The following is a 26,124-nucleotide window of genomic DNA, read 5'->3' on the forward strand; positions in this document are numbered from 1 at the left end:
TGAACTTAAGTGCTGGTCCCCAAGAATCAGTGCAGGTGGCCCCACCGGCAACCACTGGCTCATATTAAGCACTGCTCCGCCCAGATTTATAGTATCCCAGGGCATTTTTCCCTGATTCCAGGACTGATGGTCACTATATAAAATGCATACTTTCTTTTGCCAACAGGAAACTATATTAATTTTACATTCAAATGACACATCCACGTTCACAGAGGATATATATATATATTGTGCGCGTAAGCACCTATTAAGCTGTAGGACAAAAATATATGTCGTAGTATACAACTGTACGTTCAAATTTGTGAATTATATTCGCAAATAACGTTCCCCAAAAATATTTGTTTTGTTACTTAAGGGAAATACATCGATGTCTTCAGTAATGCTCCTGTAGAATTATAAAGATACATATCCATATGCTGCACGTGCACACGAACATTAGGGTTGGTCGTGCACTTGGATGTAGTGGATTTCTATTGGATTGTATTGGACTTATAAAAATGTGCACAACAATACATATATAAAGCGCTTCCATCCAACGAACAAAGCCTAAATCGCTTGTGAATTCAAATAATTAACTGATTGGTGACGGCTGTCGAAAAGGCTCGTGGCGGACATGGGTGACTGTTCAGCTTTGTCGTCCTTTTTTTGGCCAGGGACGTGTTTTGTAGTTTGTTTTTCGGGCACAAATATCGTCTTATTTTCCGGAGAGATCATTTTCTGTCTTCTGCTTGGAGAAACACTAGCTGGGCCCAGTTCTGTGGGATGTAATGATTTTGATGGAAAAGGCCCCGCCCTGGTCTGGCCGTGCGGCAGATGGGGAAGGCGTGCTTTGCAAGGAAGCATTTAAAGAGAGCGCAGAGGCGAGGCAGCATCGCAGGACGCGCACAAGGAGGGGTCAGACGAGGAACAACTCCTGCGCCCCCAGCAGCTGCCCGGAAACCACTGGAGACCCGCCCCGTATACCAGCAGGTACGGCGAGCTCCGCTCATAATAATAATAAGTCACTATATTTGTGCTGGAACAAACTCCATTGTCTATGGGTTCGTTATCTGTAGATGTCACTGTGTTTCTATATCAAAGTTTATCCTGGTGCTGAGCAGGTGTTAGTGCCTAGCCCTGTATATTGTAGGTTGGTTAGATGAAAAACCGGTCCCCAGCTTCTTGTGAAATTCAAGAGAGGGGGAGGATCAGATGTCGAATGGGAAGTCATTTACCCTTTAGCAGCCATGTAAGAATACGCCTTTCCTGATCTGGTAATGGTTAATTTCTTCTCTATTCCCATCTTCAACCATGTACTTTCCCTTTCCACCTATTGGTTGTTTTCTGTTTTGGTTTTATCAAACGCACAACACAAACCTAGTTTGACTCTCTTGAGTATGTTGTAGCCTCATCCCTTCCTAATGGTACCTTGCCTCTCAGCCTAATTTGTTGCTTGTTTTACCCTTACGTCAGAGAAAGTGCTCATTGTATATTGATTTCTCAGGCTCCTGCTTGAATTCTCTCTCGCGGTTTCGCATTTTCCTTTTTATTCCTTTTTTATTTTCATTTATAAGTCTAATAATAATGTGCATTGCCACCTTATAGATTTGTATAGCCGTTTTGCTACTTTTCTCCTCTAATCATAATCCTTTTATTGCAAAGTGCTTGAATGCCTTTGGGCCCTGTTATATAAAGCCGTCAAAATAAATAAATATTCGATAACTTATTGTATGGAACCCAGAAAGTTAAAGGCTTAATCAGGAGACAACAGTCGATCATTTCGCAGAGTACCCAATCTGTTTAGCCACCTCCAAGGGGAAGGGTCTAAACAGTTTGTTAAATTCTATCCTCAACCATTCATATAGGAAACAGTTATCAAAGCAGCACTTTGGTTAACAGCCTTAGCAAGTTTTCAATCGCTTTCTTAGCAAAGGCAGTGAAACAATGGGGTTTATTCACAAAGAAATGTTGATGTCTGTAGGTTAGCACTTCTGTACTACTGTTTCGTGCTCTTTAGTGCCTTTATGAAGTGGCCTGACCCTTTCCCATCCCCTGGCCCTCACCCCTTGTAGTTACTCCAACCATTCTTCCAGGCCAGGACCATTTTCCTCCCTTTTACCCTATGCCCCGAGCTGTGGTATCCCCTCGCTATGTTCCTCTGCAACTCCCTATACCCTTCTTTCCTTCACACATCTCTGCCGCTCTCTTCTGTCATTTTCTTTACATTGTGCCATACATCTTGCACAGCTTTATCATCTGTAATTTTCTTGTTTCTCCCACATACTTCAGTCTTTATCCCTGTCCTCTTCTCCTCGTGATTGGGCCTCCCTCTAGCTCGCTATCCCTCATTGTTATTAAAACCTCCTTTGAAAATCCTCTTTACCCCCCCCCACCAAATTCCTTAGTTTGATTTCAACCATGTCCCCGAGCACCACTTGCATGGCACCCAGTTGTAAGTATTCAGGCACCCAACCAAAGCACAAAACTGTTACCACACAGTACCCTGTCATAGAGCAGTTAATCTCATGCTAGGACCCCGTGCCACCGGACAATTCCTAGGGTCACATCAGACCAAGCTCCAGGATGCTGGGTTGCTACGAGTAATCATGCTTCTTTGCAGCTCAGATCCAGTGAGCAGACTGTGTTGAGACAGTGTTCTTTGGAGACGGCTTCCTTATTGTGTTTTGACGTTTACAATAGGTATTTTGAATTTGTGATACGCAGTTCCTCAAAAAAGTTCAAACAATTAGACTTATTAGTTAAGATTAAATTAATTATGTATTGTTGGCCATGAAGAAGCAACACATTCAATTGATTGCTCAGTCTGAAAACATGCGTCCGCCAAAACGTTTGGATACCTATTTCTTTAATTTTGAATAAAGAACATATACTTTAAAATCTGAAGAATAATTTGAATTCTTTTTTATGTAAACCTCTTGATCTCAACAACCTGTTCTGAATCCAATACTGGTATAGCTTTCCGTACTTTACAAGGAAAGCCACCATTCACCCTAGCACCTCACATAATACTACACCACACCAACCACACACCAGCATACCCTACTTGACCACCCACAGTATGAGACAAAACCATTCCACCTTGCACCCCTTAATACAAAATACCACTTCACATCATAACTCATCCTAGAAAAAAACTGCAGCATGAAAGGGCACACCCAACATATACTGTATGTCACCACCAATGACCTCACCATGATACACCACGTCATCTCATACCACATGACATGATTGACTGACTAAGACATGTCTACTGTGTGGACATCCATTTCTTTAACCTGCAGGGCAAAGGGAGTGGGCGCTGTATTAGTGCAATTGTAAATAATTAAGTGTTGCACACTATACGTATACATCCTCAAAAATATATAGAGCTTTGAAAGTTCACAATAGCAAATTTGTGTTTTTTTGTATTCATCACAATACATTTGCCTACAAAGGGCAACAGAGCACCATCCATTACATCTTATTAAATAAAAAAAGAGCAATTTGGCTTATGAGGGTAAAGTATTGACTCCATTTTGATCATACAGAGGGTTTTTTCCTCTCCTTGTCACCTGTTCCTCACTTAGGTTGTAAGTCTTGCGTCAGATATTATCTCACATCTGGCTCCCCTGCCTGTTTTCCTCCTGTAACCTAGCAAGTTAATTACCAAGGAGTCAATTATCTTTTTCTCTGTGTCATTCTTTATTGATTTTTTTTCTCTGCTCACTCCTGCAAATGGCACCATAATCATCAGGAGTTTTGTAAAAGTGCTAATTAGCCCCAATTGGAAATTGAAGCTCAAATGTCTAAAGGGAAGAAACTAGAGGAGAAAAGTCTTAAAGATGTTTCCTGAATGCAAGGAGAGCATTAGTACTATGAAGAGTGACAGGCAGTGAGCTATAAAATGTACCCAGTGTACTATGGAAATTCTAATTCCGTCCTTTGATTTTAGGCATTGTCAATATCAGTTGGTTCTTAGAGTGAAGCTTCCTACTGAGCACATATGCAGCGAGTCTCTGTTTCAGGGAAATGCTGAGACATAGAAGTCTTTATGGGTGATTGTAGAGCACTACATTCAATAACTGACTGAAGCCAGTGAAGCCTACTCAGGGTGAGGAGTATATGCTTACTTTTTGAAGTAAAGGGAACACATTCACAACTGTCTTGCAAAATGTGATTTTTTTTTTTTATATTCTTGTAGCGGAGCTATTAGAGTTTCGATACATGTTTTGCAGAGCAATTAAATGGGGCACCAATAAAGTATTAGCAGGGTGTTTAAATATAACAGAAATTTGTAAGGTCTTTGGTGAACAGCACGTACAATATTATAATTCAAATAATACATATTGCACATTGTGTTGCAATAATTGTAGGAGGCAGGAAGATCAAATGGGGCACCATGGTGAGTCTATGTTGACATAGATTGAAGGCAAGTTTTATAGACCCGTTTTTTAAAGGGAGGCAGGGAAGGAATATCTGTGAGATCAGGTGTGAGGACAGTCTCCTGTCTCATGGCCAACAGGTGAAAAAATAAACCATCAAATCACCAACCAGCACCTTATCACTCTACCCTCCACCTCCTGCTGACAGAACAAGACCTATCACTGCCAGACTTTAACACACCATATAGACTCTTCACAAACTCACAGCATTACATCATGTAAACTACACACATAGGACCATTAAAATACTGCTATAACAAACATCACGTCATGAAACTCGCCATTCGTATTCTACTCTCCTACTCTTTTCTCTTATCTCTGTCCTCTTCTTTCTTCTTCCTTCCGTTCTAAATATATTATCTCCTCTACTCTATCCCCCTGTATCCTCCTCTCTTTTAGTTGTCCTACTCCTCCTTTCTTCTTTTTTTAAACCTCTCTCTTACCTCTCTCCCTCCTTCCTCTTCTATGCTAGTTTGTTCACTTCATATATTTTATTTCAGCTATTCCCTGCAATGGTCAATTTCCTTTTTTTCTATTCTGGTTCATGCATGTCTTCCTTCTCCGATGGCCTTTTCCCCCTCTCTGCTTCCTTCTTCCTCATCTTCATCTTAGCTCCTTCCAGATGATTTTCTCTCTCCATTCTCCCTCCTTCCCAACGTCTCTTAGCTACTACCTCTTTTCCTCTCTACTTTAATTGCCTTTTATGTTCGTCTCTTTTACCCTCCTCATTCTCTTTTTCTTTCCTCCCCTTGCTCCTTCTCTTTTTTGATTTGTTCCCTATTTCCACCTCATCTTTGATTTTTCAGTGTTCCTCGTTTTAGTCCTCTTCCTTATCCCCCCTTGTCCCCATTCTTCCTTTCTCCTCTACCTCAGCGTTTGTCCACTTCCATCCACCTCTTTTCTCTCCACTTTCTTTGTCTCTCTTTTACTTTATTTCTCATCTCTCCTTCAGCATTTCTCACTCCTCTGTCCCCTGCCCTATCTGACTAATTTTGTCGTAATTTTACTCCATCCTCTCCTTTCGTCTCTTTCCCCTCTCCTTTGCAAATTAGTCATCACCCCTGCCCGTGCTTCTTCTCAGTAATCTGACTCTCATCTGCTACACCATCTCCTTCAGCTGTATTTTTCACCCCTATCATCGCTTTCTCCTTCTCCTTCTCCCACTCCTGACTCACTCTCTGAATCTCAAAATATCCTTTCTATGTTTGGAAGAGTAGGTACAGCGAGCATCCTACCCAGGGTTCTCCAACGAGTAGCTTGTGAGCTACTGGTAGCTCTCCAGATACCTATAGTAGCTCTCAAGTATGCAGCCCATCTAAATAAATTAGAAGTGTTTGGTTATTTGAATTTATATGAGTACCAAAATTGAAAAGTGTGTCTTCAAGATGAAAATATGTATATTTTTAGAACTCATATTGGAGGAGGCTTATTACTAGTATTAACATTGCAGCTATGGTTGGTATGTATTACCCATGGACAGGCATTCCACACTGACAAAGTCTTTTTTACATTATTGCTGGGAACTGTGGCCTGATGTACTGATGTGATCTCTGCTGGTAATCTTGCATATCGAGGCGACTAATGTAAACTTGCCTGATGTGGACATTGCTAAACCTCTAATAATATTAGAAGCTCCGGATGATTTTCATTCAACATAAGTATTTCTAACAGCAGAAAAGGTTAGAGACCCCTGCTATAACCCCTCTTGTATGTATATTATAACATTGAGAAAAGCAGGCAATGTGCTTATGTTCTCTTTAGAAAGACAACCCGATCTATGTTTGGCAAATGAGAATATATTTTAGTTGGTTAAACAGCCAGTATACTGGGAAATCTTAGGCCCCACCCCCCAAATATTCTCTAAAACACCCCCCTAAAGGCCAAATTATATCCTAACACTGCACCGAACCACAAAATATTGGAGCAGAATAGCATACCCTTCCAACATATAATATAGTGCTATTTAGGATGTAAATAGCACCGCAACGTAAATAAGTCAGGTCCCATTACAGGCAGAACCAGTCACACCTGGCATGGCAAGATGCAAGGGCTCTGAATCTATGCTCACACACATTCCATCCATAAACGTAGCGAATTCAGGCAAAGCTAAAAAACACAATGTTTCCTCAGTGCTGGTAGTTGCAACCTTCATTTTTGGGGATCAGGCCATTTCATCATCAGACTTCAACCAGTGGTGTAACAAAGGCCTCTGCTGTGGTGCAGTGGGGGACGGAGGGGGTGAGCTCCACCGGGTCCCCTTAGTCAAGCACACTTTGCACGGGCTGCTGGCCCCTGACTGGGTCCTAGGCTTAAGGGGCCCCCTCCAGGTACTTTGCAGGAGCCCCCCCCCACTTCAAGTTTCGTTACGCCACTGACTTCCACCCAGAGTATGAGGTGGAAAACATAAAATAGGGGAAGAAGATTAAAAAGAAAGGGAGAAAGCAGAGACAGGATGGGACTGGTCTTTAGGGCAATCAGGCAGTGGCCGAAGGGCTGATCTGACAGGTCAGTATGTGGTCTGTTTCTGTGGCTTGTTGTGGGCTAGTTTTCTGGTCTCTTCCTAGTGGGCCCGGTTTTACTGTTGATTTCACTTGTATTACCACAAACACTGCCTACAGCAAGCACAAATACAGTCCTCCATACTTTGCAAAACACCTATAAAGCACATTTTTACAAGTTCTAAATTGCCCTGATTTGTAAAAGTGGTCCACGTTTTTAGCTATCTGATCCACTAAAGGGGTTCATCTTTAGGTCGAGCGTGCAAGCGCTCGGACCTTTTGTAATCTATCTGTAGGCTTTTAACATCGCCCACCACATGCCCATCACTATCACTCCTTCCTAGGCTTGCCTTTCAAAAATACTTTGTCATTATTGGTAAATGGTTTATGTGTGTTCCTCCTTGGGGTGGTTTGGTTACTGACTTGAACATCAACTCTGTTACATGGATAATTGCACGTTTGCCGATACTTTTGACTGCGAGTGCACTTCTTTTCCTTTTGTGTCGCTCTCCTTCGTGCTCAAGCTCCTGGTGGCCGTGGCGCTTTTAATTGGCTTGCTTAGGTCAACTGTTTTACTTTACATTTTCAATGTATGTGGCAAGAAAAGTCCAGTAAGGAATTTACAACGCTAATAGCTCCAACTTGAGCGAACGCGAAACACATTGCACTGCAAATGCTTGTTTATTTTGGTGCCTGGGAGCCATAAAGAGAAAAGAAGTGTCGGGGTGCGGCAGAAAGCGGCATGAGGTGAAATCAAGACTAGGCAGTCTTTGGATGGGCAAAGCCAGTATTTAGCTGCGCGCCCAGGAGCTCCTCGGCACCTTGCAAATATTTATTTATATATTCATTCATTTATTTAGGACAAAGTAATGAAGGCGAGTGCGCCCAAGTAACAATAATGAGGCCCTCTTGCAGCACGTCCAAAGTAACGACAAGAACTGCCGTCCAATGCTGCGTGCTGCTGAGAAATCAATACCCCGAGCCCATCTGGATATTAGTCAGCAGAGCGAGGCACAGATCATTTATAATTTATTCTATCAGAAGCCAGAAGCAGAGTTCAAACCAAGGCTGTTCAAGGTCAAGCAGCGGAAGCTCCGTGTAACACCACGCCCCCAACTCTTCTGCAGTTCATACTAGCATTAACCTTACCAACACATTAATACGCTTGTGGCCCATAGAGGACTGCTCATTTGCATACTATTTATCCGTATGTATTTTGCACAGGATCGTTTTCATCACAAGTATTCAAGTATGTGTTAAGTAAACATTACCAGCTATAAAATCGCATGATAAATTCCACTTTTAAACTAGCACATTTTGTAGCTCGAAATTAGCAAATGCCTGAAAAATATAGGTCAATTATTATAGAACAGTAATAGCTTCAAATAGAGAACCTACTGCTATATTTGATTATTTTAGGCATAAGTACATGTGTCAGGATAAGAACCCAGTCTTCGGTTCTGGGTTTGGCGGCAGTCTTACTTTGAATGATTCAGCAAGCTGATATGCTCTCTTGTTACAAAAGAGCCATGTAGTCAACAGCCTCATTTTGTGATGTTCCATTTGCTTATCGGTAAGCCTGAAAGATTTTTTTGGGGAAATACACAAACAAAAAAAGTGCGTCAAGCTACTTTTGCTTTTTCTGCATTCGCGAAGTTTCATCTGGTGATAGTTTGCGGTTTGAGTTGCTTTGTGGTTCAGAGGGGGGAAAGGCCCCTAAAATTCCAAGGAATGTCCTCAAATAGTGTGGAACCCGCCAAGTGGAACCCTTTCATGAAAAAATGGCAAATTCCTCCTAAATCGAAAGATTTCCTATTGGTGGACTTAAAAACTTTCAGTTCGCCAGAATGTTTTACCCCCACCACTGCATATTTTACAGTAGTCTCCAACCATTTAATCTTTATTTGTCTTCATTAGTTATAGCATAGACGGAGCTCCAGGGAGCACTTATTCCAGGAGCTTCTCAAGCAGGAGATACATATCTAGAATATGTAAGCTTTTATTTAATAAAATCCACTGACCCAAGAGGCTAAAGGGAAATGCCTTGATGAATGGTACAGTTGTGTCTCTCTTCCTTCAAGGTAATGCAGTTTTCCTGGGCCGACCTCTTAAAGTGGTGGAACTAAAGGTGGGCCCTGATTTCCCTCCCATCTTTCCTACTATAATACAAAATTGATATTTGGCACAGCTTTTATGAGCCAGTGGCTCTTTATCGGGATGGAGACTCCATAATTCACCCATGTAGGAAGCTTGCCCGGTGTGTGGTGAGCACCTATGGTCTTATCACCTTATACCAGGTCCAGGTCTAGTTGTAGACAGTGTCTAGGAAGCCAGGGCTCTCTAGAGGTAGCTGTGGATGAGCAGCCAAGGATAATCTAGGAGACATGCAAAGCTTATGCAATACTACTACAGTCACACAGCACATTAGAAGTCAGTGATTAGCATAGAAAGCAATAGCAAATAGTAAAACAATAGAAAATAGCGAAGGCCTGGGGGGGGGGGGGTGACCAAACCATATACTAAGTAAGTGGAATGCAAAAGACAGTCCCCCACCCAAGGAAGTGGAATCTGCAGAGGGGGCCTGGAGGAACCAGGAACCCCAAAAGCTAAGTACCAGGGTGACCCCCAGTGACCAGGAGGAAAGAGGTAAGTACCTGTTTTTTCCCCAGACTCACAGATTCAACTTTGGAAAAGGACTGTGCAAGACCCAAGCAAGACTGGAAGAAATCAAAGGTGGATCCTGACAGAAGAGGACCTACAAAAGAAGGGGACCAAGTCCAGTTCAATTTGGAGTGTCTAGTCTGGGCAGGAGCTATTACCCACCCTTCTGGACATGCAGGACAAGGTCGATGGTGAAGACAAGGAGTCAGCTGTGCGGCACTGGAGCACGAGAAGAGTTCCAGAAATGATGCAGATGATGTTGCACGATGGAAGAAGAGTTGCAGTCAGTCAGTGGTGTTGGAGAACCACCAACAAGCCTTGGCAAAGGCAAAAGTCACAGATGGAGAGTTGCAGAGCTGCCAGTTACCAGCAAGGTCCAGGAGGACTCAACCCAAGGAGGGGAGTCCCAGGTGACCCTCAGCTGTGAGGAGAGTGGAAGGCGAGGAGGCAGTCCCACAGGCAACTCACAGGCAGCAAGCACAGGGGTCACAGTGAGGCCCGCTTAGCACACCTGGAGAGGTGTCCCACTTCGTTGGAGCAGCAGGCAGGAGACTGTGCTTTCCAGGGAAGAGTGCTGAATGCCGGAGCTACATGGAACCTGAAGATCCCTTGGAGGAGGTACAAACAAGACTTGGTAGCTTCAAGGATCACAGTGCACCGGGGTACTGTCCTGCAAAGAGAGGCAAGCCTACTGTCTCCCAAGTTGGACAGCTGGTAGAGAGAACCGAGGGGATCACTGCAGTCCACCACCTGTGTTGCAGGAGGAGAGCAGAAACCTGTCTCTGGGGTGGCAGCAGCGCGGGATGCCCGGAAAACCCCAGAAGACTGACAGGAGTAATGTTGGGGGTCCTTTAAGGAGCCCCCAGAGTGCATGAAATCATACAGCCAATACTGGCAACAGTCTTGGGGTATGATTCAAACATGCCTAGGTTCTGAGTTACCATTATGTACCTGGACACAGTACATGGGAAAAATGACTTCCCCACAATTACGAAGTCCAGGAAAATGGAGCTGGAGTTCATAGGGGCATCTGTGCTCATGCAGGGGTACCCTCACACACAGGTAGTTGCACCCTGCCCTCTGTGATAAGAGGGCCTGCCATAAGGGTGACTGGCAGTGACCCGGTGCAGAGACCTGTGTGAAAGTGTGTATGCACCTTTTCATGCAGGCTGCAATGGCAGGCCTGCAGACACATTTTTTATGGGCTCCCATGGGTGGCATAATACATGCTGCAGCCCATGAGGAACCCCTGGTGCACAGTGCCCTGGGTACCTAGGTATGATATACTAGGGACTTATATGGGGGCACCAATATGCCAATTATGGGGTGTGCTAGGTCCTAGGCAACCAAATTTAAAGGGAGAGAGCACAGTCACTGGGGTTCTGGTTAGCAGGATCCTTGTGAACCCAGTCAAAACACACTGATATTAGGCAAAAACTGGGGTAACATGCCAAAAAAGAGGGTACTTTCCTACAACCCACACCTAATGACCAATAGAATCACTCTTTTTGGATGTATGAGATTGCCCACAAGCAGTAATTCCAATCTGTCGCCACTGCAGTCAATGTAGAGGATCAGTAGTTACTGTCCTGTAATCAGGGACCAACTGGGAACTTAAAGCAGCCCTGGCAACTTTGTCAGACCATCCGCGGGGAGAGGGAGAGGAGGAATGAAACACTGCTGCTTTTGTTACTGAGGGCTCATATTGCAGCACGGCTGCAAAACTGGCCCACACTGTGCCCGAACTGGCCCCACCTTTCCAGCCTCCTGGGGAAACACCAGTCCTGCCCGGCCTGTAATAGCCAAATCTACCACCTGGTGGGCGACTACATCCTTTGCATAATGAGAGCCATGATGGTTGTGTCTACGCAGGATCAGAATGTGTGGGTAAGGGCTAAAAAATATCTCTTTGACGGTAAAGTAGACTTCTACATTACGTATATCTGTTCAGGAATAGAAAAGCCAAAGCACGACTTTTAAGCTAGGCTGAACGTTTCTTATATCTATCACTTTACCACTAGACCACATCGGCTTCCTGTTGTTTTTCTTTTTGCATTAGCTAATTGCACTGTCTTCCCGACATGTTCAGTAATTAGCCTCCAGATGTAATGTATGGCAGTAACAATCAATGGCTTATGAATATGGTTTGACCATTATGTGAATGTAGGGATGGACTTGCCATTTAACCCATCAGGCATTTCCCAGGCCCTGGATACATTGATGCCGATTGTTGCGGGACCTTCAAAAAGACTCCCCAGCATTTATTGCTACAGGCACAGGGAAGTGAGATGGGGAAAGCAAGAAGGAGAGAGAGAGAGAAAGAAAGAGAAGTAACACATGGAAGAAGAAAAAAAGAGTAAGGGATGTAAGGACGGAATACAGAAAGTGAAAAGAGATGGAATGAAGGAACAGATGAAAGAGAAAATAAAGAATGACGAAGGAAAGAATGGAAAGCAAGAGAGAGAGAGGAAGAGAGGATGGCTTGAACATTTTGCCAGAGCTGTTTTCGGTTGCCAGTCTGGTCCTATACGAGTCACACAACAATCAGTAACTGAGTGGGCTCACCTTGTGTCCCCTTTCTGTTAGATTGTGTTAGGTCTGTGAAACTGTCGCCAACCAAACCTATAAATATACATGATAATTTTTCTTCACACCTGGACAGCAATACTGGTTGTTAATTACTGAAGCACACTATATTCCCAGACCAAACTGCTTATATTGTCTATCACCCATTTTGATTGATAAGAAACCAGTACATTGAGCTAAACAGAGTTAGTTGTGGAACTCAATGCAGGACATGGACTTTGGTTGAACGTTTTAAAAGGATCAAGGCGTTATACTATCAGACCCATGACCACTGTATGATTAAAGAGGGACTGGGCAATGATTGGCAAAAACCAAGGATGTCTGATACTATTGGTGTGTGTTCAGCTTGTACCATGAATCTTTTGCCCAGTATATTGGGTAGTAATCTGATATCATTGCACTTGCCTACAAGTAGGGCTGCATTAAGTATGCACAATATGCTAATAGGTTACCAGTTCAAACACCACATCCTTCTAATGTAATTCCAGTTTTCAGTAAGGCATCCCCTATTTTTGCCGGCATTGACTAATTTAAGCCAATTGTTGATAAAACATTAATCATTACCTCAATGTAAGGCAATTCCCCTAATAAGAATGAAAACCCCAATTGCTAAATATTTTAACGTTTTCATTAGAGGCTAGCAGCCCAGTTGTGAAGCTGACCAGATTGGGATGTCCTTTTCCTGTCCTATTGAAAGTGCAGTAGCACTTGTTCAGAAAATACACAGTTGCTGTTCATTTGTAAAACATATGTCCTGTTTGCTACTAGTGGTTATGCCAGATACACACCAGAAATAGAGTTCTTTGTGCTGATAATGTAGAGAGTGTAAAACAGCTTTAAATTCACCCTCAAAATGGATACTGGTTAAACTACAAACTTAGGCCAGATTCACCATAGGCTGAAGTTACAACCCACGGAGCTCTCTGAAAGGAGAAACGCTTAGTGGCCCTACTCAACAGCGCTCAATAGACCAAGTTGCAACAGAGCAAGGATCTCCGTTAAGTGTCATTGACTCCTGGGCTAGACGTAGACGAGCGAGTTCTTCTCTAGAGCAACACGGTTATTAGAACACAAATCTATAAAAGTCCAGCCAAAGCTGTATACTCAAAAAATGATAGGGCAGATTAATGCAAAACGCAAAACACAATGTTAATCAGAATACCAATGCAACACACAAGATAATGCAATAGCTGGGTAATCTGACAGTGAAAGCGACAATTATTTGTGTGTACCAGAAAGCTGATAAAGCAGATTTTAAAGAACTGTACAGTAATTTATCCACGACCCCCAGATAAATAGACTATACCACGTTCACAAGCATTTCTAATGTTTGTGAGGTGCTGCTGTTCCCGATGGTCGAAACACATCTAGAATTGGAATAACACAGAACTAATGTATGCAGTACAGATATGTGATGAACATTTCCCAAACAGCTAATCTTCATGAAGCTCTTTGGATATGAAGTGTCAGTCAAAATGCAGAATCCTAACGTTCTCACCAAAACAAGATTCTCGTTTTGTTATTTAAGAGATGTTTGCAAACCTACAACGGATGTTCAGATTCACAAGCCATCCCTAACCAGTTTCATCTTAGTTTGGCCTCAGTAGTAAGTGGTAGTTTGATTCTGAGGCACAGGTCCCTGATCTGGGCATGGTCATTGCACATAGGGAGTCTCACTGAGAAAAACAAAAAAGTGATCAGTCGAATAATGATCTAATTTGGTGTTATGAGCCAGCTTGTTTTTGGCTATGTGTAAAAACAATGTCTAGTGCCCATGATGTCACTTTGCATTGAGGTTTCAGTGAGAAAGCTTCACAGACAACTGGTCACGAACCATATCACCAAAGAAGAATCCAGAGAAGTATCTATGGAAGCACAACATCTAGAGAGACGACCTTCTTAGCCAGGTGCAATTTGTTAGAGGGTTAGTAATCCAGGTAAAGTGCTATTGCGCACAAGTCTATACCATACTCCGTGAAGAAAGAATGCAAGTGACTTAAAGGTCAGTATTCAAACCCTGAGTCTCTGTCAAGGATGAAACAGTGTAGTGGATATGGTCTGGATAGCAATGACAGCAGACAAGCAGTGTTTATTTCCACAGTGGTATGCCCCTTAGGCACAGAGATCCTGGGGCGCCCTGTTTCAGGACGGGGTCTGCCGAGTCCCAGGGTCAGCAGTGGTGGTGACACACACCCTGATCAGTCTGGGGGAGACCCCCCTTAACAGAGGTAACAGGAACACAACAGCACCGGTGACTAAGAAGGTTGTGCCCGGCCCGTGAGGAACTCTGGTGAATGAGGAGATCACAACACATCATCCCTGATCAGGCCCCGCTGAATCCCTTGTGCTGGTGAGGGCCAGCCCCCTGAGTATTGAAGAGAGGGCCGCGGCAGCCATAGAACCCAAGACGGCCACAACTGGCCCCTGAAGACTTAGGACCGTTGGACACTGTGCAGAAAGTAGGGTGCTGCAGCACACCAGTGGAGGCTGTGGGCCCTAGAGCAATCAACAGCGTGCTGGCAGACCCTATAGCAGAGGGGTCAGTGAGCTACCACAGAGTGCAGCTAGATGATCTGAGAGGCTAGGCAAAGGAGACTGTTTCTGGCACAGCTTCTCATCTGCCTCCAGGTGCAAGGGTTTTTGGCAAAGACGGAGACCGCTAATGACACCCCAGTAGAAAACTGAGTGAGGAAGCCCGAGAGCCTGTAAGAGATCTCAGTCTGGCCTGAAAGTAAGCCCAGCAGGGTTAAGCCCAATCAGGTGTTCAGAGTAGCAAGGGCATGTCCCCCTGGAGCCCTGGGGTGAGTCACTGAACAAGTGAATGAGGTGCACATGGACATGTAGGCATCCCATACAGGATACCCTGAGCCATAGGGACAGGGTCCATGGAGACCCAGGGAGTGCTGTTCTGGTCAGCAGACAGGACATGGAGAGCTAGAGGAAATCTGGGGCCTAGTAACTAAGAGCCAAGAAGGAGGAATGGAGACAAAGTCACTTTGCAGCCCTCACCACAGCTCGACCTGTGAGAATGAGCGAACGCATCAACCTGTGGCTGAGGTCTTTCTCAGAGTGAGAGTCACTCAAGGGGGCCTTGGGAGGATTAAAGGAGATAATACAGCCCAAGCAAAGCAAAGTGGCACATGACAATAGAACAGAAAGTCCCAATGCCCCTGCTGCAGCAAAGTTAGATAGGTAGGTGAATTTGGAGGGACACATGGAGGGTATCTTGGCGGCAATCAGAGACACGAAAACGGCACACAAACATAAGCTAGAGGCAGCGGTGCGCGATGTAGATCTATTGCCCACTGATCCCAAAAAGCTGTCAGGAAGGGTAACGAAGGCTGAAAGATCAGTGGCCCAAATCACACCTGTATTCACGGATAATGCCACCAAATTGAGCAACTGCAGATGGAAATAAGACCCTAATGGCCAAACTGGACAATGTGGAGGGCTGCTCCAGGTGTAACAATGTATGTCAGTTCTGAGTCCCCGAGAAAGCCAAGGGGCCAAATGTGGAGCTGTTTGTGGAATAATGTTTATCAACTGTTCTGGGAGGACAGGCATTGAATCTCTACAGAGTGGAGCATGCCCATAGAGTCCCGGGGTGCCACCATGCCCAATAATAGCCAGAATGTCTAACTTCAGGCACAACGACCACATTCTACAGGTGGCATGGTCTCATGCTCCCAGGACAATTGAAACCAGCCTATTGACCATCTACTTGGACTATGCAAATGCCGACCAGTGACAGAGAGAGACCTTCCTATTGGTAAAAAGACAGTTGTGCAGTTTGAATGAGAAATAGTTCCCACTCTTCCCAGCTAAGGTGAGGCTGTCTACTTAAAATGAGTTGCATGTGTTGGTTGCGTCAGCAGAGGTCTATGATTGGCTGGAGACCAAGGGCTACCCAATGCCAGAACCACTGGGCCAATCTCAAATGACAGGCTTGCAAGAACACAACCCAAACCACTGTGCAAGCCAGATGGCACGACAACTCCTACGAAAGTTCAGGCACGTAGCAGGAGGGTGAGAGTGATACTGGAGGTACAAAAGGATCTCTCATGAATGGTAGGCAACAGATGCAACAGTGCAGCAACCTCAAGCAATGAGATGGAGGAGAATGCCTTACCGGTGGTCTCCCCAATGACTGTAGTCAAAATCATCTAAGAAATAATGGCTGGGCAGAGATAACATTCAAGACAGTGACTTCAGGGACCCAAGTGGAACATACATTTCTATGAGAACGACTGCTGGAGAAATTACCTTTGAGGCCAGAACCACCCACGCCACAACACAATATTACTGTTAGGTAATGCATAACATATTCATAGGAGTGCCACCAGGCTTCTTAGGCATTGGGGGAGGGGGATAGTTGGAGACTCCCCACATGACATGACAGGGAGGTGGGTAGGGGGTGGGCTCCGGGCACCACTAGGCAGTGACAATCAAAGTGAAACCCAGGAGTGGTCCTGGTTGACGGACCTTGCTAAGTCCTCAATTTCCATCAATACAGAGCAGCTGGCATGTATGCAGAATGTAGGGTGGGGGGTCAAATGTGGTGTTGGTGAGTGCATGCATTCAATGTAAGTGGTGTATGTAAATAAAAAGAAAAAAAACACTTACCTTGCTTGTTGCACGACATCCAACGTCCGACGTCCTCCTCGCCCTGGTCTCCTCTCGGGCTCCAGCAAATTCTCTTAAGCAATCCTGGTGCTGCTTACATGCTGGTATCCAGCATGAAAGAAGCGTCAGGATTGGATAGAGCTGCCTCTTTGGAGGCCTGTGCTTTCTCTAACCCAGCTGTCTTAAGACAGCTAGGTTAGAGAAGTTTAAAGTGAACGTGTCTGGCTGACCATCACGAGTCGGTCAAAAAGACATGCGCACTTTAGGCATAGTACACAGCTCAGTGCTGCCACTCAGCAGCAGTGGCCCCACCTGGTCCTGAAACTTCGTTCAGGATGGGAGGATAGAAAATAAAATGGTAATAAAAGAACTTTAATACCATTTTATTTTTCATCCCTGGGGGACATTTTAGGCAGAGGTGCGACACTCCTCTACCCTAATGGAGGAACTGCTGCTGACACAGAAAGTACGTAGTAGGAAAGAAACATCACTCACTATTTTATCCTGGAGTGTGAACCGGCTGGGAAATAAATTGAAGAGAGGGGTGGCACTGAAGTACTTGGCCCACCATGCACCTGATATTACAAGACACACATCTGCTGGGTAACAACTGCAGCTTTCTAAGCAGAGGCATATTTACAGTGCTCCATCTTTCCCTGCCCAGATGTCCAGGAAACTGAGGGATCCCCAGGGCTGTTGGACAGTGTTAGGGGGCATCTGGCAAGGAGAACAACTGTAAGTGGCTCCTGGTACTTCCCCCGGGCTGCAATCAGCTGGAATGGAGTCTAACGGGGGGACTGGGGTGGATCCTAGATTTTCCCTAGGCCCTCTATTACCTACAGACATAATAGAAGAAATGGATCCATCGAACAGTACAGATGACCAAATTCCCTCACCACCCAAGAAAAAAAGAAGTAGTCAGATCACCAAATCTAAGTTTATGTTTCCACCTCCACAGTTGCCGAAGGGTAACAAAATAACTACTGAAATGCATGGGGGACATGCAGTAGTACTATCATCAGATAACGATGGTTCCTTACAAAAACGTATGGAAACTCTTTTCAAGAAATTGCATGGCAAGTTAGACCACATGGAGTCAAAAGTATTGTTAGAATTTAAGGAGATAAAAGAACGTATAACCAAGATAGAAGTAAGTGTTAATTCAGTGACTAAAGCAAAAATTTTGTCTCTTGGTAGTGACACTATATCAAATGAGAGTCAAGCGGCTGTAGACATAAGGAATAGTACAATGACAGGGAAAGCAGATCCTAACAAAAGAAGTATGGAATGCTGGTACCCCATACAGGAAGAAATCCCCCAGTCTAAGGTACCTATGATCAATCAAATGAAGCAATTGGATAGTATCATAGACGCCAGTCCTCGACTAGAAATAGATCTGTGAAAGAGGTATTGCAATTACCGCCAGATGCTACTCCATATACAATTATTTTTAAAAATGTTCCCAAATTGGGACCAAATATCGTTGAGACCTGGCCAGATTTACGTAATAAAATAGTACACTGGATGTCAGGGAAAATATGTACACCAGATATACTATTTTGTGAAATTTTATATGCAAGGAGAGTTGATTGGGTGGGATATTTGGAGGAAGAAGAGGGAGATTGCATTGTGGTTCATTTTCGTAATCCTTGTTTTGTGGGTCAACTACTAGTGGACCTGGATATAAGACATCGAACTCGTAAAAAATGGAGAAGGGAGATTATGGCTGTTCCCCTAGGATATTTTTATAGAATAATGAATACCTCAGGTACAAGAGACACAGAGGCTATAGGGAATATACCCAGCAATTTGTATAGGCATAACAAACTAGAGTGTTCCAATTGATTCGCTCCCCTGAGTAATATGGAGGATTTCGACTGACAGCAGGAGGACATGAGTAGAAAAGAGACTTTGCTACCTGACAAAATACAATCTATTACTGTAGTGCCCAAATTAAAATCTTTAAGATGTAATGGTGACGCTGAGTCAGATGAGAGGTCCCTAGCAGGAGACCTAATTATACTCATGTCGTGGAACATAGCTGGAGTAAAAAACGAAAATGGTTGAAAAGGAATGGCAGACCATAATAAGCTCATCACATTTAATCTGCCTTCAAGAGACATGGCATATGGGATCCTTTTTTATTGAAGGATATGCCATGTTCTCCACACCAGCTTCTGCCTCAGCCAGTGGTAGGGCAAAGGGAGGACTAGCAATACTGATTTCAACACTGGTACCATATACATTGGTGAAATCCTCCCTTGATTCCCCTTATTATCAGTTTTTATATTTTCAGATAGATGGAACTTTAGGAAGTGTATTAATAAACTACTACAATAACAAATTTGATGGCACCAATAGAGTAGTGGCATCGACTCTCCAGGATGATCTACAGACCTTTGTAAATGATAAAACTTCAAGTTATATAATAATATGGGTTGGAGATTTTAATATCTGGACATGCCAGAATACTATAGGAAAGACATGTGGATTTATCGACGATGGGGGAAGCGCCCAAATGCACTTTTTGCATAATAATTACGGAATTGTATTGAATGAAATATTATTTAGATATGATTTAGAATTGATGGAACAAGATGGGCTTAAAGGAATGAAGCTTCCATCGTTTATAGGAAGAGGACATTTCTCATTAATCGACCACATATTAATGTCTAAGAGTAATATCGATATGGTCGAATCCCTGAAGATTGAGCCAACCATCTCTAGTGATCATCACCCCTTGTTACTAACAATGAGATTAGCCAAACCGTTTAATATAGGTGAATGATTAGCAACGAATATAGGAATAAGAAGGGAAAATGGAATTGTAATTAAATGGACTGGGGTAAATGAAATAGATGTGATGAAAAAAGTTGTGACACAATACCGTCAAGAAATTTTCACATGTACAGAATATAATCAAAGTCCATATAAGATTTTAGGATCTTTTAACCAGCTTAGAAACGCCATTGCAGGAAGCCTAGTGAGAACATCGGGGAACAAAAAGAGTGAAAAAGTGCGGTGGTTTGATCATAATTGTTCATTAGCAAGCCAGGAATTAAAACAAGCCCTGCAAGCTCGACCAAGAAATAGGGAAGAAGTAATTATTAAACGCTCTTGCTACAAACAAGCACTAAACACCAGGAAGGCACAACTGAGAGCTAGGGCATGGGCTGATCTCGAGCAAGCGACGACACTAAGAGATAGTACCCTATTCTGGAAAACTATTAACCAACCATTCCTAAAAAATAGTGATGCCCCCGAAATAACAGTACACGTTCCATCATTGGAATGGCTTTCTCATTTCGGCTCAATCTTTCACCCAGATAATCTGACTATTCACCCATCGAATATTGGGATAATTGAGATCAAACTACCCTTCTTGAAACCAGTTAGTTTAGGGGAAGTGAAATCTGCTATGGGAAGATGCTTGAAAGGGAAGGCGCCGGGCCCTTACTGGGTGCCAGTAGATGCCTATTTGACACACGTCGATTTATGGTGCCCTATTTTGACCCAAGTTTTTTGGAGTGTGACAAAGGGATATATTTTAACATCATGGAGTGAAAGTATAATTGTTCCTATTTTTAAAAAGGGAGATAGAGGCGACCCCAAACGCTATCGGCCAATTTCACTTTTAGATACCTCTGTTAAATTGCTGGGAAGAATACTCCTAGAAAGACTAGAATTATGGGCAACCAACAATCATATATTAACAGAGGCTCAATTGGGATTTAGGCCTGGGGTTGGTACTCTGGAACAATGTATAAACCTTAATTTAATAATAAGTAAATATACAATAGCAAGGAAGGGCCATGTGTTCCTTTGTTTTGCAGATCTTAGCAGCGCTTTTTATTTGGTGAATCATGCTAAGCTGTGGAAAGTTTTAATAGATATGGGTGCACCCTTAGATATAATAAGCTTCTTGGCACAAATATATAATCATCTAACAGCGCGGGTGAGATATGGAAGAAATGGTGAGTGAACCCCAGGTTTTAGGATAGGGAGAGGAATACGCCAAGGTTGTGTTTTGGCGCCTCTTCCATTTTCCCTTTATATAAATGGAGTAGATGCCCACTTAAAAAATATAGAAATTGATAGCCCTAAAATAGGAGAATGTTCTATCCCAATCCTTTTATACGCAGATGACGCAGTACTGCTGTCACGAACTGCAAATGGGTTGCAGCGGTTAATCGAGGGCTTTGTGGAATTTATGGAGGAAAGAGATATGTTGTTGAATATGAGCAAAACAGTGGTAATGACTTGTGGACAGGGAAAAGCCAGGAAGAAAACTTATTTTATTAAGGGCCATAAATGTGAAGAGGTGAATGGATTTACATATCAGGGTATACAGTTTTCTAATATGGGTCATTGGAAACAAAATCTAGAAATGATCAAAATGAAGTATATTAGGACAACTGAGGCTGTTTATAGATTAAAAAAATAAATTGGTAATAAACCCCTTAGGGAAATGCTGCAAATTTATAAAAGTAAATCAATTAGCAGCATTACGTATTGTGCTGCCCTTTGGGGTTTGATGCCCGAGATCCACTCATTACAAGTGCTAGAGAACACATTTTTTAGCAGACTACTTGCAGTGCCAAATACCACCTCCACATTTATGGTACATAAGGAACTGGGCTGCCCTTATGTGGAAGATCTAATATATACCAATGCGTTGTTGGCTTGGCATGGCATCTGGTCTAAAGAAGGGATGCATTTTACCCAAAAGATTATTAAAGATTGCCTTACATTGGAATATTGGGATAGAATCCCATGGTTCATACATCTAAAAGACTTGTTGAAAGGTATAAATTTAGCTCCAAATTTGGACAATCCAGGTATTATCCTCCAATTTAGTAAGAAAGAATTGAAAAACGAACTAATGGCATGGAGGGATGGTGATAGAGAAAAATGGAGAATGTAGGAAACCAACAGTAGCACTTTATATGACTGAAAATAACGAGGTAATGCCAAATTACTTACTGACAATTGCAAACATTCAGGATAGATTTTATCTGACCCGAATGCGCTTTAGAATGTTGCACTTTTTGGTGCTTTCCCAAAGGTGAGGATTTGGAGCAAAAGCCTACCGAGGTGCCCCTGTGTGCGACGATTTGCACAATCTACAATGCACTTTATTATATCTTGTAAATTTTATCATGACATTAGGAAACAATTTTTAAAACCTCTATTTGTTATTAACAAATTATTTTATTGTAGAGAAGCTTTTAATTATTTATGTAAATTGGATACCAATGAGAAATGTGATGCAGTAATAAAATTTATCCTACATGCCATAGAACAAAGAAAAAAGCTGTCGTATTTAGAAAACCTCCGATATGAGAATGAATAATCTCCCAATTTGTTGCAGCAAAGGTTTTATTTATTTATTTATTAGTAATGTTTTCTTGAAGTATTTTATTGTATATTTTTATCATTTTAAAGAGATTGTTTATCTTTTATGGAGTAAAATCCGAATAAAGATTGATTTGAATTTGAATTTGAGTCTAAAGGGGAATAGATCACATGCGCTCCTGATTGCGGTGGGGGACCTCAACATGATTCTGCAAGGGGACCACAACAGGATAACTAGGAGGGGAGGACAATCCAGAGACGATGCAAGGCTGAGTACATTTCTGTCTTCCTTGGGGATGGTAGACGCCTGCCTTGCTGCCCACCTGGGAGAGTGACAGTATTCCTGCACAGTCAATTTAAAGTCCTCCAGATCCCAGCTTTACTACTTCTTGATCCTGGCTCGCCCCCTAGGAAGGTGCCAAAATACAGACTTCTTGCCTAGAGGTATCTCGGATCACTCACCATTGTGTATGGGACTAACACAGTCCACTCTCTGCACTATCCTGGGTTGGAATCTGGACCCGTGGGTGTTAACATATTGTGCTACCAAACATTTACTCAAAGCCTACAAAGATATATAAGGAGAACGAGAGATCAGTGACATTAATGGTGACCTTCTTGGAGGCATTTAAAATGATGGTAAGGGTCAGCTAATAGCACACATGAAAGGGACAAAGAAGGATGGATACCACAAGGGCAGGGAGATGGAGAAGAAGTTACTAGCCTTGAAGGCAAAAAATATCCAGATGTGTCACTAGCTGCCTGATAGAACATGAGGAAGGACTACCAATGCCTGATGCATCAGGAGGCCAAAGAACTCTTTAGGTCCAGCTAACATAAATTGTACGAGGTGGGTAGCAAGGCAGGAAAGTTGCTGGCCTGGCTGGCACTGAGAGAAAGGAGGGACAGAGGTGGATCCAAAAGTTCTACGTGATTGGAGGGCATGTGACAACAGAAATAGAGAAGACATTTGCAGGTTTCTCAGAAAGCCTCTATACCCCACTCAGGGACAACAGGTGGGGGAAGAGACCTGGATAGATTCCTTGAGGACCTACTGGTATCAACATTGGGGAAGGAGGTGACGAAGCTACTAGTGAGATCCAGAAGGGTGCGATAGTGAAAGCCTTAACACAAATGAGGAGCGGGTAATCTGTTGTAATGCTTGACATGTTAAATGCTCATTTGTGTTCGCCATGTATAGCTTAGGCATAGTTCCACTATGGAACACAGAGGGTAATAGGATCATATGAGGGACATTTGGAGGCAGTTGGAAGGCTGGTCATGGGTGTTAGAAAACATGGCTAGGGCTGCTTAATTAAAGAAACTTGTTACTACTTCGTGGAGATCATTACTACAGAATTGGCGATGAGGATGGTGGATAAGGGCAGCCCTAAATGCGGTGTGAGCAGTTTGAAGAACTTGCACTGCTGGTCAAGTCTGAAAGCGTAACAGAGCCATTGCTGGGTCAGCAAAGGCATTTTGGAGGCAAGCACTCATGTTGCGCTCTAAGTTGTGGAGTACGAAGCGCTGCTGGTGCAGTTCAGTTAGCCTACTGTGCACCTGCCATAACTTTGGGGGCTAGCAACTACCACGGGGTACCTGCGGTCCAGTGACAATACCCTGGTGTGTTCCAGTGACTTAATTCCGCCTCCATGCACCTCTTGGAGTGTTCCAGTGATGTGTGCATCAAGTCGCGTTCCTGTGATGGAGGTGGGACTGCACCTTGCATGGGAATCAGATTGTGACATAGACATGGAGAAAGTTGCAGTGTCATATTTCAACTTTGACCCCTGGCGGCCGCCATAGTTTATGTGGAGGTTTATGTGGCATACATAGATCGCTTGATCTTTTTTTGCTAGTGGAGCGGAAGATTAATTTCAAGAAATTCACACGCAGCATGCTTGTTCTGCTTTTGGTCCGCAGCGAAGTGGGTGATTCATTTTAATTAATTTACAAGTAATACGGTAATGCGGTGCACATCCACGCAGCAAGCTTTATATGTTCATTAGGTGGAAATTAGTAGAAAGTTGTTATTGAAGAAAGGATAGCCATATTTGTGGCATTTCAGTAAATTTGTGTCATGTGTGCCTTGAACTCCAAACTTAGCAGCACCACAAGCATTTTTGCCAGCAAATGGTGAGTCCACAGTGCAATGGAGGTAGTGGAAGGAGTACTTTTGTAACTACATAGCTACTTTTGATGAAGAGGATCTCTTACCTGAAAATGTCCTTGCCATATCGTGTTGCTTTCGTACGTTGCACAATGAATTAATACAGGGCCAAATTATGCGTGCTAGTAACCCTAATATTCAAGACAAGCTGAGGGTTGATGGTGAAGCACCTTTGAAAGAAGTTGTTGCACTCGTGAAAAAGGCAGAACTTGCAGAGAGATGTGCTAAAGCAGTAACAGAAGAAATACAAAATGCCAAAGTAGTGAATATAATTACAACTTCTAAAGGCAAGAGAGGTGAGACATTTAAGAAAGGGTTGCAGGACTTCAAGGAAGGCAAACATGGGGATGTGGCTGAGAATAAACAAGTGGATTTGGGTTTTAGAAGGTGTTTTAGATGTGGGAGTTTGGATCATCGGGCATTTTACAAGAAGTGTCCTGCAAGGAATCGAAAGTGTTATGTGTGTGGCATAGTGGGGCATTTTGCAAGGGCTTGCAGCAAAATAAATAACACTAAATTAAATGTCAAATGCTTCAGAGAAGATGATGATTCTAGTTCTGAGGAATTAAAAAAAAATATGTACCATGTATTCTGTATTGAGTATGATGTCTTTGGTGTAGATCAGATCAGATGGTGTGGTTGTGAATGTAATTGCAGATTAGGGATCACCATTTACTTTACTGAATGAAAAGTTTTGGAAAGACCAGTTTAGCGAGAGGTTAGGCACACATGTGAACAAACCTGATGTTGTAGCTAAGAACTACATGGCATGCAATAATGAATTCAATGATTTCTGGCAGTTAGAACAGTTTAAAACAGGAAGGCTAATTGTAAGTTGTACTTATTAAGGAAGGGACCTTCTTCGTTAGGATGAACAGATATGGGAGATTTGGGGATTATTTTAAATCCCAAAAGTCTTGAACTCGGTACGACAGTACATGACAGTGTAGCTTTAAGTAAGAAATTGCTAGAATCATTTCCTGAAGTGTTTACTGGTAAGGTGGTATCAATGAATGATTTTGTTGATAAGATTGAAATGAAGTCGTCATCAAAACCTGCATGGACAAAGTTAGACATGTTCCAATTTCCATCACGGACGAAGTGTCACAAGAATTGAAAAAGTTGGTGGAAAATGAAAAAGTAGAGCAAGCAGAGTCTGCACTAGTAGTGATAAGACGGCCCAATGGAAAAGTAAGGTTGTGTGTTTACAGCAGGAAGCTAAATTAAAATATATTGATTGAGCAGTATCCCCGTCCCAAAATTAATGAAATGTTTGCAGCCACAAATGATGTGTGTTGGCTCCAACTTTAGATCTACAATCGGCTTATCATGTGATACTGCTATACCATGACATCAGGAAACTAACAACTGTTTTCAATTCACCAGGGTACCATTCGGTCTAGTGTCCATTGCAGCAATGTTTCAAAGGATAATGAGTAACATTTTTTGCACAATCACTGGTGTGATGTTTTTCAAAGACGCCATCCTGGTCATGGGTAAAAGCAAGAGGGAACATGAAAACAGGTTGAAACAGTCTTAGAAATTCTCAAAGCAAAATGACTTACTGTTGAGTTTTGCAAGTGTAAATTTGAACAGGGGGAGGTCACCTACTAGGGACACAGTATTAGTAAGGGTGGCATAAAGCCCAAACAAGAGCTAGTGGATGCGAAAAGAAATGCTCCAAGCCCATTGGGGAAGGATAATGTGAGAGTTTTTGTAGGTTTCATTGAATTTTATTCAATATTGGTAAAATAATGTTCAGAAAAAAATGATGTCATACGTCAATTGCTTAAGAACAAATCTAAATTTG

The 26,124-nt window shown here is 42.9% G+C and overlaps 1 protein-coding gene across 1 annotated transcript in view; it reads left to right on the top strand.

Annotated features, from left to right (window-relative positions):
* Positions 1-577: 577 nt before the first annotated feature.
* TAGLN3 (transgelin 3) overlaps positions 578-26,124 on the top strand; it is a 129,147-nt gene continuing 103,600 nt past the window's right edge. Inside the window, exon 1 of the mRNA XM_069204942.1 lies at positions 578-969. Coding sequence (XP_069061043.1) covers positions 768-969 — 202 coding nt within the window. The 5' untranslated portion in view covers positions 578-767. The remainder of the gene's footprint in view (positions 970-26,124) is intronic.

Source organism: Pleurodeles waltl, chromosome 8 (genome assembly GCF_031143425.1).
Source record: "Pleurodeles waltl isolate 20211129_DDA chromosome 8, aPleWal1.hap1.20221129, whole genome shotgun sequence".
Taxonomy (NCBI): domain Eukaryota; kingdom Metazoa; phylum Chordata; class Amphibia; order Caudata; family Salamandridae; genus Pleurodeles; species Pleurodeles waltl.